This window comes from Staurois parvus, unplaced genomic scaffold (assembly GCF_062004578.1).
Source record: "Staurois parvus isolate SC_StPar_1 unplaced genomic scaffold, SC_StPar_1.0 ptg000147l, whole genome shotgun sequence".
In the NCBI taxonomy this organism is placed as follows: Eukaryota; Metazoa; Chordata; class Amphibia; order Anura; family Ranidae; genus Staurois; species Staurois parvus.
In genome coordinates, this window is record NW_028317943.1 from 19,890,727 (window position 1) to 19,910,536 (window position 19,810).

At 40.2% G+C, this 19,810-nt stretch overlaps 1 protein-coding gene across 1 annotated transcript in view; it reads right to left on the reverse strand.

The window, feature by feature from the left end:
- Positions 1-19,810, reverse strand: part of TPH2 (tryptophan hydroxylase 2) — a 288,043-nt gene that overhangs the window by 178,251 nt on the left and 89,982 nt on the right. Inside the window, exon 8 of the mRNA XM_089674199.1 lies at positions 9,385-9,511. Coding sequence (XP_089530325.1) covers positions 9,385-9,511 — 127 coding nt within the window. The remainder of the gene's footprint in view (positions 1-9,384; positions 9,512-19,810) is intronic.

Genomic DNA, 19,810 nt, shown 5'->3' on the forward strand with positions numbered 1-19,810 from the left:
ACACCCTTACAATACATCCCAGGCATCTTCAGGAGGGAAAGAGAGGTTTTCTTAACTAAGCCCACTCTCCTGCCTGCATGCCTGAGCTAAGGATAGATGGATTCCAGGAAGCAAATGCTATTAGAATCATGTGTCCTTACTTAAGGTGGCCACAGCCAGAAATGCTTGGGGGTGTTTTTGTAAATGATTGCTCAGCAAAATAAAGCATGGAGACATGGATGGCTGGGTGAGTTTGATTTGAATATTAAAAATTAGATAAATAGCCCTTTTGGTTTGTGATGCTTAGATACAGTGTAGTTCTGCTTTAAGCTTTGGTGTTTTGGAACAGGATGAAAAATGATTTTGGGTCACCCCCTCTTCAATTACCAGCACTGTGCTAAAGGAAATATAGCCTGGTAGCATTAATATTTTATAATCAGCATAAAGAAGAGTTTTTATTTTCCTTTATTTGTAAAATTACTAGCAAAATTTACCTGTTCACTAAACAATGTGGAATTTCAAAGTCCCAGTGGTACAAATAGATTCTGTCTATTAATATGACAATACTGTGATGATTTGTGTTATAGAGTATATAACAGAGCACAGCATTCAGAATGGAGTGGTATGGAGTATGAAACATACTGCACAGTGTACAGAATAGGGAAGTCTGGATTAAGTCATGTACAGCACAGTGTATGGAGAAGAGACACCACACCATTCACCTTGATACATTCAGCACACCCTACCTTTAGTACACACTTATAATCTTATAACATGCCCATCACATATGCTAATATTAGAGCTCCCATCAGCAGGTTGTCACTTGTTGGGCAACAGACAGATCTATAGCTGGCCAGATGTCCTCATTTTACACAAGTTTCTCTAATATATGAATCACCACTTACCAACATTACTTTTCTAACCCACTCATTGCACTAAACTCTGACATGTCAGAGGGTGCAGGTGGTTCTACCATTCATTACCAGGGTTTTGCCTTTAATACAACTACTGGATTGGGGAATTTAGGGTAGAGCTATCCCTCATCACATAAAAGGCCACCTAGGGCTGCATATAAATTCAGGTATTGCAGCTTGCAACAGTACTACTATAAACCAAAAGAATAGTAACACAGCAAACATGCACAATTTTTGTTGTTCAGCATAACCATGCAACCACCTTGAGGCACCTGGAATTCCATCTATCCAAAATACATTATGTAAAATGAATTAAAACTGCACAGCTGCTGCAGTAACATGTCCTGCAAGAATTAAATCTTCAGTTTTAAAACTGGCATTTTAAAAATTGAATAGTTGTACTTGCTTTTACTTTTTTTTTGGCTGGGGGGGTTGTACATTATACGTGCTATATTACATTGGTATATAAACGTAAAATATAAGTAAAAGCAAAGTCTCTGTCTTGAAAAAAAATACTGTATTTAGCTTCTGATTTAGGATTTCAGCAAACACTTTGGAAACCATTTTAGACAATACAATATGCGCAGGAACAGAGCAGACAACATAGCTATCATTGAGTCTATTTCCTATTATGGATAAATATGAGAAACCATATAAACAAATCTGTCATGTCCTAGAAAGACCAAAGAATCACATTATAAAGAGTGACTCAACCATTTCAAAATCATACAACACAGTGTGCTGGGAATTGGAAACAGTCAGATTATACTGCAATACATTCCAGGAATGCTGCTTCACTGGCTGCAGGCCTGGCAAATGCAGATTGATAAAAGCTTTTATTATCCCTTTAGCATAAAAAAAACCTGTTACTCGTATACTTGCTTATGCTTTTCCAATCTGTTGCTGCACGTGTTTCATTTAGCTGTTTGTACTAAATTATTGCAAAAGTGTTTTAGAAGGTTTCCAAACAGGCCAAATCTGAACTGACTCTTTTCTCTGTATTCCATGAATGCACCCCTTGAATAAAATATTTTCTGATTAAAAAATAACCAATAAAGATAAAAAATAAAGCCTAAATCAGGATAGATATGTAGTAGAAATTATAGTTATTTTTAAAATGAAATGATCAGCAAATGTTATTCTTTGCTAAATGAAAATTCCTTAAACCAGTTGGCTTACTAAATAGAGCTCTTAATATAATATACAGGTCTGCTAGGAAAGGGTATTTTCTTACACACAGCTGACTTTTTTGAACAGTAGTCACCCTTGTAGAAAAGTTTTTTCCCAGCCCCGTTTTAAACCATAATTGCCAAGGTAAGACTATAAGTTGTGTGCTCTTTACCAATTTTTCTCAACTTCAGTTCTTAGAGGCTGCCAACAGTTCATTGTAACAGATCAGTGGCTCACAATGCCTGCTTGTCCATTCTGACCTGTTGACTGTTTCTAACTATGATAACATCTTTATCATTACTTCATGTTTTGACTGGCCATCTACTTGTCATCTGTAGCCACTGGGGTAATACCAAGGGCAATTTAGGATCTGCCATGCATCCCAGTTATGTGCTTTTGCAGAGGGAATTTGTGAAGACTGAGCAATCCTTAGATTCTGCCCCTAGGTAGGTCAAGCAGCATGATACCAAATAGCACCAAATAACCCATGTATTTAAAGCCTTATAGTTTAGGTTTTTTTATTTCAATTGGCACAAGGGACAGTACTTACAATCAATATGAATTCTCTTTGTGTTGGTGGCTGCTGCCTTAGTTGAAATCTTACAACTTCGCCCCCCCCCCCCCCCCCCCATATTCCCTCAGTTGTAATCTGCCAGTGCCGCAAGGGTTAATACTACCACTGGACTTTTCATAGGCAGTTGTTAAAAGTGCCAATTATGCCTGCCTTTTCCGCCCCCCCTCCTTTCACAGCAGCTGTACTATAGCTTCCATTAATGAAAAGCACTCTGTGAATGGATATGGCCTTCATTTATAGATTGCTTTTAATTGCTGGAAGCTATATTACCACTTCTATGAATGGAGGACGAGGACAGAAAGGGCAGGGGGCATAATTGGCACTCTTGACAAGGGCATATATCAGATCCAGTGGCTGTATCAATCCCTACTAGAAGACTACCATTGTATTTGTATGGGGGGAGGAATATTTCAACTAAGAAAACAACCATCTGCACAAGGGACACTTCTCCTTCAATGTAAAAGCTGTCCATTGTGCTGATTAAATAAAAAACTGTCTAGGAATATTGAAGCTTTAGTGGTTGTGTTTCTTCATGCATTGGGTTAAAATTGGTTTGCAGTGATCTTTCCTCTAGCTTAGATGATCTTGTATTCTCATGTAAGATAATACAGTATGTATTCTTCTTCTTGGAGAGTTCTCAGAAACACCAAAATCCAAGTGTCTGCTTGCACAACCCAGCTTCCAAAATCTAACCACCTTCTGTTGAGGAACCCAGACAAGTGAGACTGAATGAATTTAGTTTTCAGTTTGCATTTCTCTACACCAAAATAAAGTTAAGCCTCTACTATAGAATCTTCTAGGAATTTACTATGTTTTGTCATTTCCACATACTGTATATATGAATTGACGACACTTGGTGTGACACAGCTCAGTGACTGCGTACATAAACCAACAATCCTCAGTAACCAGGACAGTAAAACTGTCTGCTCTCTCCATAGAAAGGGTTTGGTTTTCCTAACTCATTTCCCTGCAGACTGAACCCTCTGTGAGAAGAGTTGAAGCAATTATTTTGTTTTTGTTTTTTTAACTAGACAATGGAAAGTTGAGAGTGTCTTATCAATCTCCCCAAAAGGTGGGGGGAAAAAAGCATAGCAATCCACTAAAAAAATATAATCAGAAAACTCAATCTGTACCTAATGGAAACAGATGGTAATATACATTTTTATTTGGTGAAAACACACATAGCTCCCAGCATCAGCCAAATAGCACTGCTATAACGTGACAGTCATATATCAAAATCTTTAGTATATTGGAGGCATTGCAGCTGACACATATTGTATTCATTTCAAAACATACACATGCCCTCTATACTGTTTAATATCCATGACAAAATATAAGATTATGTATTTTGCTCATTTCCACTGTATTGTCAATTTTTTTTTATTGTTCACATAAAGAAATCAACATGGATGTAAATCAGAGTCATAAAATCTTGCAAGAATTTTAAGGCTGAAACCAATAGATAATTATCACAAACTTCTGAAAGTTTTAGAAATGTTCTTTAGCTCAAAGTACAGAAATCTGTATGTTTATGTGGTTGCTTTATTTGCATCCTTGCTCTTTGAGGGATGTTTAACACATGCGCAATTATTGACTAAAGGTGCATATTCTATATATATTAAACTAGCATTTTTTTAATTTATTGCCTCTTTTAGGCATTAAGTCACCCACCATGCATCCTCTCATGCAAATACAAAAAAGAGTGTTAAACTGAAGTATGCAGTAACTATAAACTGAGTTTTGGTGTCTTGGTAAATTTAGTAAAACATAGTTAAAAGTTACATTGCAAAGAATACCCAATCACGAAGAACAATTAAAAAAATGAGTCTTGCTTGCAATTGATTGGATGACTAACAACACTATTTCACCTTGTTCACTAAGCTAATTGAATATTCCCTTTGCATAATTATTTTAGTTTAGTGAATAAGGTAATGTTCAAGTAAGGATTAATTTTTTTTTTTTATCAAAGTGTAATTCCAGTCAAATTCTGACCAAGCCCAAATCTACTCCCATCCCTATTCTACGTCTGTCCAAGTTGTAAAAGGAAAGGTGTCTACTTACCTATTCTGAAGCCATTCTGTTTCAGTCACATGATCAGGCCCCAATACCAGGTTCAGTGTAGAGGAGAGGCAGCAACAATGGCTGCAAGAGCTTGGGCGATGACGTCACCAATAGGCTTACTAAGAGGCATCCATTGTCAGCTGGCCCTCCTCTACACTGAAGCCAGCACTGGGACCTGATTATCTGACCAGACCAGAGTGACTTCAGAATGGATAACTCTAGACATCTTTTCTTTATGAGGTAGATCAAATAGTTTTAAAATGGAGATGAGAGTAGATTTAGGCTTAGTTAAAATTTGACTGAAATTCCACTTTAATTTTCCTTACACGATAGGGTATTCTATGAAAAGTGATTTGCTTTTGTTTCACATCATTCACTAAGATAAGTGAAAATTCACTTTAAAAAGTGAAAATTTAATTTGAAAGTGAATATTCTCTAATCTTTTAATAATAAAAATACCAATTTCATTTATTAGAAATAGTTAAAAACATTTAACATTTTGTTAGGCACATTAAAAGACCTTAAAAACTATTACAACACAACAATGGTAGAAGATAAAGTACTACATGAAGTATGTACCTGAGGCTGAATTCAATTGAAAAACAACGACCATTGTTGTGTTGTCATGGTTTTTAATGTCTCTTAATATGCCTAATAAAATGTTACTTTTTTAACTATGTCTGACAAATTAAAATGATACCTTTAAAATCTCATCTTTAGTATTTAGCATTTCCTTATTCTTGATCATTGTGGATGTGGTACCAAGGTGGTGGACCTCTATATTGTGATTTCTAATCTTTTAGTAAGCTAACTCCTTTGTCTGTATTCACATAACTACACTGTCGGCAGTATACAGCAGTGGTTATATATAGGAGGTCTTAAAGTGTTACTAAACCCACAACAGAAAAATCAGTCTGTATATGCAGTAAAGCATGCTTTAAGGGGTTAATTCTCCATATTGTGTAAAAAGGCTGTTTGATCCTGTCTTCCCTGATTCTCCCCTTCTTCTGGTACAATACTTTTTATTGAAATCAATCAGCAGAGCAAAGAAGCACAAAGAATTAATTGCCATGCAGGGGAGATGTGCAAATACAACTGCAATAGTAAAATGTATATTTTTAACATATAATGTGACAAACTGGCCAGTCCAACCAACTAGGCCGGGCTAGGCCTAAATGGAGTACCTAAAAGGTCCAGACCAAAGCTCAGGGGAGTGGTAAATATTGAAGGAGGGAGGGGGAAGGTAAAAGGTAAAGGGGGAAGGTAGGGAAAGCCCTGGGAGAAGAGGAAAGCAGGGTAGAAGAGGGAAACGGCTAAGAGCCAGGAAAGAAGAAAGAGAGAGCAAGCGAAGCCTGCATGTTAGCAAGCAGCAGAGGAACTAGAGGCACACATGCTAGTCAGGGACAGGGTTGGAAGGGCATATGACAACCAGGGACCCCAGACTTTTAGGAATTTAGAATGGGTATCGTTGAGAATGCTAGCCATTTTTTCATGGACCATTAGAGTTGTCAAAATGCTCTTCACTTCTGCGAACTGGACTGAGAGTTTTTTCCAAGCTCTGGCTAAAGCCCACTTGGCAACAATAAACAGGTACATGTGGACTTGGGTAAACTCATGTGTGGGCCACAACGAGAAGGCTTGGGGTTGTTCTAATCCTGGGGGGAACAGAGGGTTATAAAGCAGAGGGAGCAGTGGTAGGAATGGTGATATTGGATAGCGTCCCAAAGGCATAAGCTATGGAACATTAGGGGCTCAGAGACTGGGGGTTCAAATTGGCTGGAAGCCACAGGAGGGCTGAAGGTGCACAGTTGGGGATCTCTAACAATACCCAGAGGGGGACATCTGACAAAGCATGGAGCATGGTGAGCTGGGAGATTTGTGCTGCCAAATAACATTTAGAGTTGTTTTAAACCCCCAGACCACCCCTCAGCCTGTGGGCATATAGGACCAAGCGTGTCACTCTGGGGAATAGGTAGGACCAAATTAAGGAGAGGATCCTGTTTTGAAGAAGACATAGGAAAAAGGAATCGGTAAGATCTAAAAATAATATAAAAGTTTGGGAAGAATAGTCATCTTGACCACATGTATTTGGCCAATCCAAGACAGAGAAGGAAAGCAACAGGACTCCACGAAGGAGGTGACAGTGCACAAAAGAAGATATTAATTGACTGAGAAGAGAGATAAGTAGGAGGGGCATCATACGGAACCCTAGGAAGTCTAGAGAGGAGCTCATCCAGTGGTAGGAGAAGTACGCTCTGAGGTTAGATACCACGAAGTTCGGAGGAGTAATGTTCATAGTGGTCAATTTATGGGGGTTAATCTGAAGACCAGAGATGGCAGCAAAGCGGGACAGGAGATTTTGAAGGTTAGGCAGTGTGGTGATGGAATTGGTGAGGGTCAGGAGCGCAAAGTCCGCTAACAAGCTGATCGTATATGATTCACCAGCATGAGGGATCCCAGTGATATTTGGATCAGCACAGAGGGCAATGGCAAAGATAAAAAGGGCCAGGGAAGGAAGCAGAGGAGTGGCCCACATAGCAGACACCTGCCATAGGGTTAGAAGACAGAGCAGAAAGCCATGTTAGAACAGAATCTCTGAAACCCCATTGTCGCAAGATGTAGCGAAGATAATCCCAGGAAAGGGTGTCAAAAACTTTATAGATTTTCAATGAAAGGAGTAACCCAGGGTCTTCCGCTGGTTAAGTAAAGTGATGAGATGGATAACTTTGTGAATATTGTCCCCCACCTGGCGGTCAGGCACAAAACTGACTTGATCCCTTTGGATCAAGCATTGTAAATATTTCTTGATACGGGTAGATAGGATCTTTCCCAGAAGCTTTATATTATCATATTTATATTCCTCATTAAGAAGGGAAATCTGTATAAAGCCATGGGGATCATGGGCTTCCTCAATTGTTTTGGGGATCATAGAGATGCATGCCCTTAAGGAAACAGGTGAAGGAAGTACTCCCTGCCGCAGGCTATTGAAATAGGCCATCAAGTGAGTGGCCAGAAGCAGAGCAAACTTACGGTAGTAAAGGCCAGTGAAGCCATCTAGCCCTGAGGCCTTAGTAGGACGAATAGATTTAAGGACTAAGGCCACTTCTGTTTCAGTAATGCACACGTTCAGCGATTCACGGCCTGCTTCAGGCGATGTAGGAAGCCAGAGGTCCCGAAAGAAGGCATCAGCTAGGTCGATGGAAAATGGAGCTGGCTTACTGTAAAGAGTGGACAGAAAGATTGTGAAAGATGCAGTGATCCGACGTAAGATCACTCCCGTTGGATTGGAGGCGGATGGATTTGTGAGCTCAACAAACCGAGTTCAATTCCTTGGCGAGCAGTGCGCCCGGTTTATTTCCACAAAAGAATTTGTGTTTGGCCCACCAGAGGGCTTTTTCAGCTAGATCAGAGGCCAGAAATCTAGCTCCGTTATGATCACATCACAGGCCTTTTGAGTCACCACTGAAGGTGACGATATCTAGGCCATGTCTGTCGTTGCCAATTGGGATGTAAGCTTTCCAATGCACCGTTCCCGTTCTGAATAAGGTGGCCCCAGAGGGTGGTTTTATGGGCCTCCAAAAATGAGACCACCGAAGACACAGAGCCTACATTGTGAGAGAAAAAATTTTGTATGCAAGTTTGAATATTGAGGCATGTTTCTTGAAGCGAGTCGTTAAGTCTCCACTTGAAAGGAGGACAGGGGGAATTGGCAATAGTCAAAAGAAATATCAAGGGATCGTGGTCCGACCAGGGCAAAGAGTGGATCATAATTTTATCGATACAGGATAGCGAGCGGAGGGGGACTAGAACATGGTCAATTCTACAGAAGCTGTGATGCAGATTGGAATAGAAGGTGAAGTCCTGGTCGCATGGATGTAGATCCTCCCCTTCTTCTATTGTCCCCAATCCATCTGCTTCTAGTACAGAGTCTTAGAAGTCACTTTTCACATGCTCAGTTTAGTGTGTATTGCTAGAGAGTTTTTCTTTCTTTTTTTCTTTGCGAGAGTGCATGTGATCAGCACAGGGCCAATCAGCACTGTCCAGACAGAGGGTCGGGAGTTATGCAGCCTCATAGGACAGTCAGAGCAGAATGAAAACTTCTCTTACAAGCTTTAACCAGTGCTCAGCTGGACACTGATAGAAATCACAAGACTGTTATATACTGCTGATGAGAGAAGGTATTTAGCAGTTTATATTTACTAAAATAATTGCATGTTGCGTGTACTGTGGGAGACCAGATATAGTGAGTGCAGGGTCATGGGTTTAGTAACACTTTAACTGCCCCTAAAAGCACCAAAAAGAGCTGCACATACTATTCATTATATTCAATGCTACAGAAAGAATGTCAACAGTCATAAACTGCAGATATAATATAGGAGAAGGTCAAAGACCACAGACATACTAAAGGTGTTGTTAGAGATTGGAAACCCACTGGAAAGGACAGTTAAAGACTGGGGAGGTGTTAGGGAAGACTGCTAAAGATCACTGCCATTACAGCTCCTTTTTAAATCAATGCTCCCACTACCTGGGGTTTTCAAAGGATCACACTCAAGTACCAATGGGCCAAAGGTTGCACACCAGGGGTATAGAATGTACTGTATTATGTACACTACTATGTGGCATGTAAAGGTCAAACAGCTACAAAAAATATAATCTGATGTAGTGGTTTTAACTATACACACTCACGGTTGCAAGTTTTTGAACATCTTCATCAGATGCTCCCAGTGAAGCAAGTCCAATCTCTTGGGAAAACTGGGCAAATTTGGGATCAGCAAGTAAAGGAACATGCCCCAGAAGTTCATGACACGTGTCTCTAGATAAAATAAAGACAAAATGATAAATTTCTCCAAAGGCAATATCTATAATTATTCAGTAATCAATTTATAGTGCAGACATATAAACAAAGCTTTTACTGTCTTATAATGAATGGAATGGAATGCAATTCAACTAAAAACACAGTAAAAACACCAAAAGAAATGTTTAGGGGCTATCTTTAGCTGGTAGTTGGTATAGTGAAGATAACTGCTAGTCTCAAGATAAAAGGCCCCTTCATGTAGCAAACTACTGACAAATGCATTATATATAGACAGTACATAGACTTCTCCGGACAATTTAGTGCTGAACATAAATATGAATGACAGTGACAGCACCCATGCCCCCTGGCTACACATATGAACGAGCCCTAACACCTAAAGGGACTGTCATGCACATTTGTATATACATTTTATATTTTATATTTGTGTATACATTTGTTCATCTGTGTTTTGATTCCTGCAAAGCTTCTATTCTCCCATCATCCCTCACTCTGAGAAGAAGGAAATAGCTGCATCCCACGAAGCCCAGATTCCATTTTTAAGACGTGAAACACTTGAAGAAGAATCATTTGCAGGAGTCCAGCCACCATCTTGGGCACATGTTGGGTGGAGAACATCCATCTTATCCCTCAGAAGCAGCATCACCGATGACCGCATAGACTGTCATTACCAGGGGTGGACTGACCATTTGGAAACTCGGGCACTGCCCAAGGGCCTGGGGTCAGTAGGGGGCCCCATGAGATGCCCCTGGTACCTTTTTCATAGGCTTTTTTGAGTTTGATCAAGGACACAGGGGCCCCATGATCCCCTATTGCCCAGGGGCCTCATGAGTTGTCAGTCCGCCCCTGGTCATTACCCACACCAAATGACACCCCTTTTTGGACTGAATTGTTTATTTAAAATTTTCTGTACAAGGACAAGTTGTGGTCACAACATAAAAGAATGGTCATACAATTGCAATACATGTATGATAAAACACTTTGCATCACAAACAGCTTTGAAATTGTTTTGTGTCTGTATCCCGCAAGGGGATGGTAGCAGCACCACTTTGTCGTCATCTTGTACTGAAAAAGAAGAAAGTGAAAAAAGGTAGAGACCAGAAAAATAAAACATAGAAAAAAGAAAGAAACGGAAAGAGAGAATGAAAAGAAGGAAGGGGAAGAGGTGAGAAGGGAGGAAGGGGGGGGGGGGGTTGATAGGGTGCATCTGCCCACTCGATTCTGTGTGAAGCACATAGAGAGCAGCAAAGGTCACCACGTCTAGTCTGTTTGCTCTAGTATAGTTTTAAATTCAGATAAACAAGTACACATTCTATCCAAAAGAACAAGTTATGCCTGAATTTTCCCTCTCTGCCCTTCGGGGAGGCTGTGAGGTTCTCCAAATGTTTAAATTCATTAATTTTTGAGAACAACAGCAATAAAGTGTGTGGGGGGAAGGGGGGCTCTGTTTCCAGAAGACCAGGATACGGGTCCTAGCCACGTTCACAAGTGATTTTTTTGTATTTCTCTCGGAAGTGCTGAATAGTATAGGAAAAAAGCTGCTGGTTCAGCACCCAAGTCAAGGTCAATCAATGATCTCTCTCACCTGTGCCCAAACATCTGCTTTTCCACACCACCAACACACACCTGAGGATGGAGATGGGGATGGATTTTTTTGTAGAACTGAAGGCACTCTGTACCACCTGTTGAATAACTTATAGCTTATAGCTTTACTCTTGATATCTACTAGCTGTAGAGGAATTATGGTCAAAGTATAATATATCATCTCTCTGTTCAGGGGAGAATGTGGTCCCCAAGTCTCTCTCAATTCTAAACAAAGGCGATCAAAGGATGTCAGTTGCTGAGATGAAATATATCGTTTTAAGGTTGCCACCCCCTTATCTGACAGTACAAGACACTAGGGTTGCTTTACTAAAGGCAAATAGACTGTTCACTTTGGAAGGGAAGCTGCACTTTGAAAGGGAATTCTCCCCAAAGCTTAGTGAATGGGGCTCTATTGATTTCCATCATCCCATCATAAGCAAGCAAAATTGTGTTTTTTAAATATTTTCCTTACATTGGGTGACTGGGTAGCTCTGAGGAAAATTCCCTTGTAAAGTGCAGCTTCCCTTGCACAGTAAACACCCAATTTTTCTTTAGTAAATTAACCCCATTATTTGAATTATGTATCACCCACCCAATTTGTGGAAACATAGAAGAGTGGCAGCAGATAAAGACTAATTGTTCCATCGAGTCTGCCGCTTTTTCAGTTTTTTTTTTCATTTTGTTGTTCATACTAAGTCACTTTCAAATTAATTTTCTGTATTCTGCAAAAATCCTGGTTGATCCTGCTGCTCTTTCTCTCCGCCTGTTCATGTCCCCAATTCAGCTAGGGATTTTGCAGCTGTGGTGGCAACTCTGCACATGCTCAGTTTTCAGTGAGTTTCTATGCTAAGCATTTCCTCCCTACAACATCTGAGCAGACCATGTGACTATAGAGTCAAACATGAGGGCGTATACAGAGTGGAAAATGACAGCCCACTCACCCCCTCCTCCTCCATGTCTGGTTTGCTAAAGGACAGGAGGATTTACCTACTTGTCAAGCTGTACACATGCCACAAAGTAATGTGTAGCTAGGGCAGAACAATGAACTTAGCACTAGGGCAGTACATTTCAGATAGAAGACCTCTATGAAAGAAGAAGTTGCAGCAGACAGGACTTAAAATCATTATCAGTTACAGAGCTCCAAACACTGTTTCTAGATAACACCTCTGTGTGTGTCAGATACATGGTCCCCTGCTCTGTGCTCTGGTTTCTTCTGCCAGTACATTGCTACTGTGTCCTGTTTACCCCCCAGCCTGACTGTCCCTGGCCTGCATCATTCCTGCAATCATGGTGGATAGCATCGTATGTGTTTGCATTACCGAGGGTGGCTTGCATGCAAATGCATTCTGCCTAGGAGAGCCCATGACCTGCATCTAAAAGGAATTTTTATATTTGCATAACTCTTTCAATGGGTCAGCCCAATGCTTGCATCAGGGCTGAGGACTCTTGAGAACAGTAGTAAGGCAGGGAGCTGTTCAGAAAACTAGGTACAGCACCCCCAACAACTCCTCCTACCAGTCATGATCTGCCTGCAATTCGTACAGAAGCACAGAGGCCAAATGATGACATCACTAGATCTAAAAATAACATATGTAATAAAAGTTAGGGATGCACCAATACCAGTATCGGTGCTGATACCTTAACCGATACTTTGTGGTGCGATTTGTGTTAATTGCGCAAAGATTAGCATGCAATTTGAACAAGAATATCATTCCTTTCCAAATCTCATGCAGTTTCCCCACTGCTCCTGTGTGAACCCAGGCTTGTCATAGCCTCAGTTCCCATAGGAGCGGTGCGGGAACCCTCCCTGCAGGCATCCCATGCTGAGTATCAGTGGTAGGAGAGGAGAGAAAATGGCAGGGATTTGAAATCCCCAATGCTTTCATTCCTCTCCTTGCAGTGATGACAGTTCAGGCTAGATGACATCTGATTTATCAGCAGCTGATAACAATGGACTTGGCCCCGCCCCCCGCTCTCATCTCATTGGCTTGCTCGCTGCGATTGATAGCAGCAGGAGCCAATGGCTCCCACTGCTGTGTGAGCCAATGATGAGAGAAAGACTTGGGAGAGCTGCAGCTCCTATGCACATCGCTGGATCGAGATGGAGCTGAGGGGGGAGCTGCACACAGAAGGTTGTTTACATCAATGCATAGAATGCATCAAGGATAAAAAAAATTGTGCCTTTAGAACTACTTTAACCTATATCTAAAGTCAGAAAACTCACTGATTGCTATTTGTACTTACTGTCATACAAATAAAATAACCTCTACATTTGTAATAATTTAGCACTATCATTTGCTTGCTTTCAGACATTACAGTGCTGTGAAAGTTGAACCATTGGGCCAAAAACCAAAATAGATTTTTGGCTTATGAACAGCTACCTAAACATGATAAGACTTTTTTTCTGAACAGTCTGTACTATTGTATTCTCACTTCATCACATTGTTTTTCAGATGTGTGATGAATTTATTAGCATGCAGCACAACTGTGTATTGTAAAATAAAGCATCTTTACAACTACATACATACCCACCCAATATTCTAGTGAAGCTATAGTCTTTTATACTTGAGTGTCAATGCTATTAAGGAATTCTATGTACAACATATAAAACTGAAATGACAGCAGTCAAATGTGTTTTATAAAGCATTATATTATGTATTGTAGCTACCTGGTTTAAAGGTTAAATTTCGGCCAAAGTACAGAAACGTGTTACTTTTATTTTTCTCTGTGCCCTTGCTGAAAAATACCAGCTGTGTATCAGATTTGTGATCAAATGAACCAGATACATTATGAGATACCTACCTGGTATTTGGTACATTAAACTGCAGCTGTCTGGGATTCCAAATGAGGATATTATCGTCTTGTGGGGAAATGTAATTTTCCTTTTTTTTCCCTACTTTTAGCCAGTAGACGTCAGATGTATTTAAAAGCAGAAATATAGCATAAGCACGGTAATGTAGCCTGTGCCCTATCCATGCGTTATCAGTCTGGCGCACTGCTGCAGAATGAGCATGTATAAATAATACACAGAAAATGCCACGTGACATACCAACAAATATATAGGCACTTTGCTATCCTCTTACAAACTTCCAATTACATTTTCAAAAGCAATTTAAACATTAAAAGCTTGTGTTAATCAAGTCCATTAAATGGAAATATGAAAGCCAGTATAAATATGGAAAATTGCAATATATGCAAAAATAAAAACTAAACTGCAATTATTTGGAAATACACAGCAATAATTCACAGTATGTTTCTATGGTGCCTTGATTAACTAATTGCATTCCCTGCTCAAAATTTGCATTCTGTAATTTAGATCAGAAGAGAAGGCTAGTTAGTACAGGAATATGCACTGGCAGTTTAATTTGAGTTTCATTAGACATTCTGATCCCTCTTCTTATTGTTATGGGCACAAATACATTCCTTTGCAAATATAATTGTATCCCTGACTACCTGGGAAGCAAATTATATTCTTGAGACATTCTGGCAAGTCTTGTCTTAGTTTCAGAAAAACGTCAAAGTTCGTGTAACCACCCAAGGTGCTGATTATGTAGATTATACACTTATACATAACGATATTTCCAGCCTACTAGCTCCAGAACACAGAATCATATTCAAATTCTAGGAACAATGAACAAATACAAAGGATCTTATTTAATAGTAAGCTAAAATGTGCACAAGTGTACTCTTATCCATAGCAACTGATCAGATTCCATTTATTATTAATGTGGTTAAGAAAATGAAACAGAGCATATCACTAAGTGCTATGAGTTACATGACCTCTGTGCATTCTGATAAGTCATTAAATATGCCTATAACAGCTTGGCTGTGCCCAATGAAAAAGGAAATAAAATTGTCCTCATGAGGTTGCAGCATTCAGGAAATAGATATTGGAAGCAGTGTGTCAAAGAATGTGGTAATATCTTTTGTAAGGAAATTTTCATTAAAGTACACATGTATTATAATTCACAAACACACAATCGTATATTACACTTAGTTAGCCCTAATTAATAATTTCTAAGTTTTTGTTTCCGTTTTACCCATGACTATTTTATGCAAGTGGAAAAGATATTGAGGATGTATTTTATTTGTTAAATGTAAAAAACAAAAAAGGATTTCTGACTTACAGTAAAATCCTTTTCTTGGAGTTCATTAAGGGACACGGTGAAGTAATTTTGAGACACCAGGGTATGCTGCTGCCTTCAAGAGATTGGATACTGTCAAACAAAACTGTAAGAGCTTACTATAACCCCTGCCACTCCCATCATCAAACAATAGTAGGAGTGGATTATGGGAACAGAGAGGGGGAATGTCTCATTCCTCTGAGAAACAGATGTCTGATGCTGAAAAGACCCCTTTGACAGGAAAATCTTGTCCTTGAACTCATTTGTTTGAATGATGAGCTGCCAAATCCACCCAGAGTTGTTAGAAGAGAAGGCAGGCAGTCCCCTAAAAGGGACCCTCAGAATTAGAAAAAGAGTAAATTTATTTGAGGACGCTATAGCCGTGAGATAGACTTAAGCAGTGTGTACTGCATCCAGACAGTGGAGGGAAATTTCCTTAGGATGTGAAGGAGTAGGGCAGAGAAACAGCAGAACAATGTTTTGGTTTCTAGCAGAAAGGTATCTTGGGCAACACTGTCTAATTCCCAAAAGACATTGCTTAGAGTCTAGAGTTAGGATAATTTGAAACACTGAATTAAGAGTATTGATTACCCCCTCCCAGTACTGGTGAAGTTTTGGGAAGTGCCATTACATGTGGATAAGATCCCCATGATCCCGTTTGCATCTACCACAAAGAGGATCCTGGCATAGCCCCATAGTACATAATTTAGCTGGTTTGTAGTGAACCCTAAGTAAAATATATAGTTGTGAGATATGGTGAGAAGCAGTCAGTAAGCTAAGTTGAATAGCCTGCAATGCAGATTCCCATTGGTCTTCCTCAAAGGCCCCCACAGCTTGCTACCATTGACCACTGACCCTATTTGAGTGTCCTTCCAAATAGTCTGTCAAAAGCATGCTATACCAGCGAGAAATAGCCCCCTTAGTAGTTGTGGCTGATTGCAGTTAGTTGAAAATAGGGGTGGGGGAAGAGTGCCATAAGGCTGATGGGCCTTGAGCGGTGACTGCATGCTTTAACTGTATATAATAGAACAACATATTAGACAGTAAGTTATAACTGGACTGCAAAGTATCAAAAGATATGAGTTGACTATTGTCAAATATATGTTTCAAGTGAGTCACCCCATAAGATTTCCACTTGGAGGCATATTGTATCTTGGCCAATACAAGTAATGCCAGATGGTACTATATGTCATGTGGCCCATAACCTGTTGCAATTGCATGACCTTGACCCAAATTTTTTTGTAATAGTTGGTAGGTGGGGAATAACTTGTTGGGCTTACAAAAAGACTGAGCCTCAAGACCTTCTGGTAGGGAACTAGAGGCCGTACAGTGCAGCATCACTTGTAATGTGGAATCATCAGCTGGGGTAGAGATGGTGTCTCTTTTAGCCAGACCTTTAGACAGATGTTGCAGTTGACTAGCCAAGTAATACTGCCAGGGATTGGGCAGAGTTATCCCCCTCTATCTTTAGGGTGCTGTAACTGTTCCAGGTTTATCCTTGGCAGGTGGTTTCCCCAAAGCAAGGAGTGAAAAATAGTATTTATGACCGAAAATATTTTCAGTGGCACCACTGTTGGCGAGTTGTGAAGAAAGTACAGCAGTTGGGGCATGAGTATCATTTTTATAAGGTTCACTCTGCCTACAGAAGATAGCCATAACTTGGATCACATCTTCACCTTATCTCTAAACTGGCTATCAACAGGGCTATGTCTATGTCAATCGACATTAGTTTAATAAGTTGCAGCTAATTAGGAGGTCATTTTCAAAACAGGGCAGAAGGTGGATATTGCCGGATCCATGACCCCATCCAGGGGAAGCAGGGCCATCTTAGACCAGTTAATTATTAGCCCTGAGTATTCCCCAAATTGAGAAATGATGGTCATTGTTGCTCTTAGGGATGGGCCCGTATCACCAAGCAAAAGCAGTATGTCAACTGCATATAGCATTCATTTCTTGTGAATGGTGCCATAATGAAAGCCCACTACATCCCCATTAGTTTGAATTCATGTGAAATCAGCGCGAATAGTAGGGAGAGGAGGCCGCCCTGTCGAGTCCCTCTGGCCAGTTGAAATGTTGGGAAAATCAATCCCCCTTGCCGGATAACTGCACAAAGGGAATGATATAGAAGTTTTACCCATGTAAGAAATTTCACACCGAATCCAAATTTTTCTAGAATCCTCCATAAGTAGTCCCATTCAATACTATCAAACACTTTAGTTGCATCAAGTGATAACAGTGCTCTGGAACCCATATTGTCAGCTGTTTGCATATTGATGAACAGCCTACGTAGGTTGACAGCAATAGATTTCTGTGGCATAAACCTGCCTGGTTAGGGTTTACTATTGATGTGATGACCTTGTTCAGTCTAAATGCTAATACTATGGCTAGTATCTTCACATCAGACTGTAACAAAGAGATAGGTCTGTAAGAGTTGGGGTCAGTAGCCACTTTGACTGGTTTTAGCAGTAGTACAATTTTGGCCCTGGACATGGAGACTGGCAAAGTGCATCTGTCGTAAGTAGACTGAATGACTTCTAATAGTCGTGGTAAGGTGGAATCAGCATAAGTCCTATAAACCTCTATCGGGAGACCATCATCCCCCAGAGGCTTATTATTGCGGAACAGACTGGTCGCCTTGATGAGCTCTTCCAATGTAAAAGGTGAGTCTGGAAATAGTTTGTGCACTGCTGAAAATTGAGGTTGAGAAGTGCCCTGAACATAGTTATCTAAGACCTCAGCAGAGACTGAGGTTTTAGAAAAGTAAAGATCTGTATAATGGATCAATTCTGTCATAATAGCGGAGGGAGTATTAACTAGTTTACCCGTTGAAGAAATCAACGACAAAATCGGTTGTACTGAACTTTGAGTCTGGAATAATTTAGCTAACAAGTGACCGGTCTGCTCACCTTCCTTGTAGAATGTTTGCTTTACAAAAAAGCAGTTCTTCTCAGCCTATGAGCTTGTTAGGTGAAGAAGCACCTCTTGGGCTGACAGCCAAGCCTGTTTGTTGGATTAATTTGGGTTATCAATATATGTACACTGAAATACAAACAGAGATCCTCCTGCGCAAAAAGGGAAAGAAACCCTACTGAAAGCTGCCAGCACTTAACCTGCTACCCACACAGTATAGTGATTAATAAAATTATATGTAGTGCAGCGCTCAAATATAAAACAAATACTACAATAATTGTGCTCACATGCAATAGTGTCACAAAATAAATCTAACACAAATCATTAGGTGAGATATCTTCATTCACAAGTGCCACTCAGTGTTATTCATCCCTTCGTGCCCACATACTATGACAATTATAAATAAATATAAATAAACTATCATAAGAAAAAATAATAGAAAAACATAATTCTCACAGTGCTCCAAATATGATGTGTGACCACACTTAATATATTAATCAAATAAATCCCCCAAAAAATTAATTAGAATGTCCATATAAATCAGTAAAGTTCATGCAATGTGTAAAAAAATGTGCAAACAAATGTGATCTTGTTCCACAACCGTGCCATTCTTCACCTCCTAAGGCTAAATTGCCTCCTCACCTCCTTGAACTGACCCCTAAGGGCCAAACAGCTTTCAGGATCACTCAGGATCCTTATCCCCTGGTAACAGGCACTTTTCCTGAGGTTGCAGATCACTTTAGGGTACATCCATTACCCCAAATCGGAAGCCTCTAGGAAATAATTGCTCACCAACCCAGTGAGCAAAAAAGAATCCTCTAAGTGTAGTATTAAAGCCAAAAACACTTTAATGGTACTTAATCATGTAAACATAGCAACTCACATATGTCCATGCTTTTCCTTGGCCAGTATGTGGGTGTGCTGCATGTAATCAGAAGGACTTCCTGGGTATACCAAGATGCCCAGAGAAAGTCATATGCCCAGAGAAAGTCACGAGTGACAGTGACGTAACGCGTAGGCACGTTAGCACGTACACTTCCGGTACGCGGTGACGCACTTCCGGCGCCAGCCGCCATCTTGGTATACCCAGGAAGTCCTTCTGATTACATGCAGCACACCCGCATACTGGCCAAGGAAAAGCATGGACATATGTGAGTTGCTATGTTTACATGATTAAGTACCATTAAAGTGTTTTTGGCTTTAATACTACACTTAGAGGATTCTTTTTTGCTCACTGGGTTGGTGAGCAATTATTTCCTAGAGGCTTCCGATTTGGGGTAATGGATGTACCCTAAAGTGATCTGCAACGTCAGGAGAAGTGCCTGTTACCAGGGGATAAGGATCCTGAGTGCCTCAGGGCAATCAGAGAGTCCAGACTCCATAGTGAAAAACTCAATACCGCTCATAAGAAAAAGAAAGCTGTTCAACCACTTGAGGAAGCTAACAGTGGAAAAAGGGTTTGAGAGTTCAGTCAAAACAGTAGCACAACAGTGCCCAATAAATCAAATCCATGGAAATTCTGTTGAATTTAGTGCTCGCTTACCCGGAGGGTCACACTATTGACCCCCAGGTGCAAGCACACAGATCCACAAAGCATTAACTGCCATCCAGATATTAAGGCTATTATTCAAATAGGATAACAAACATGAATAGAGCTCTGTAAAGCAACAATATACACAGG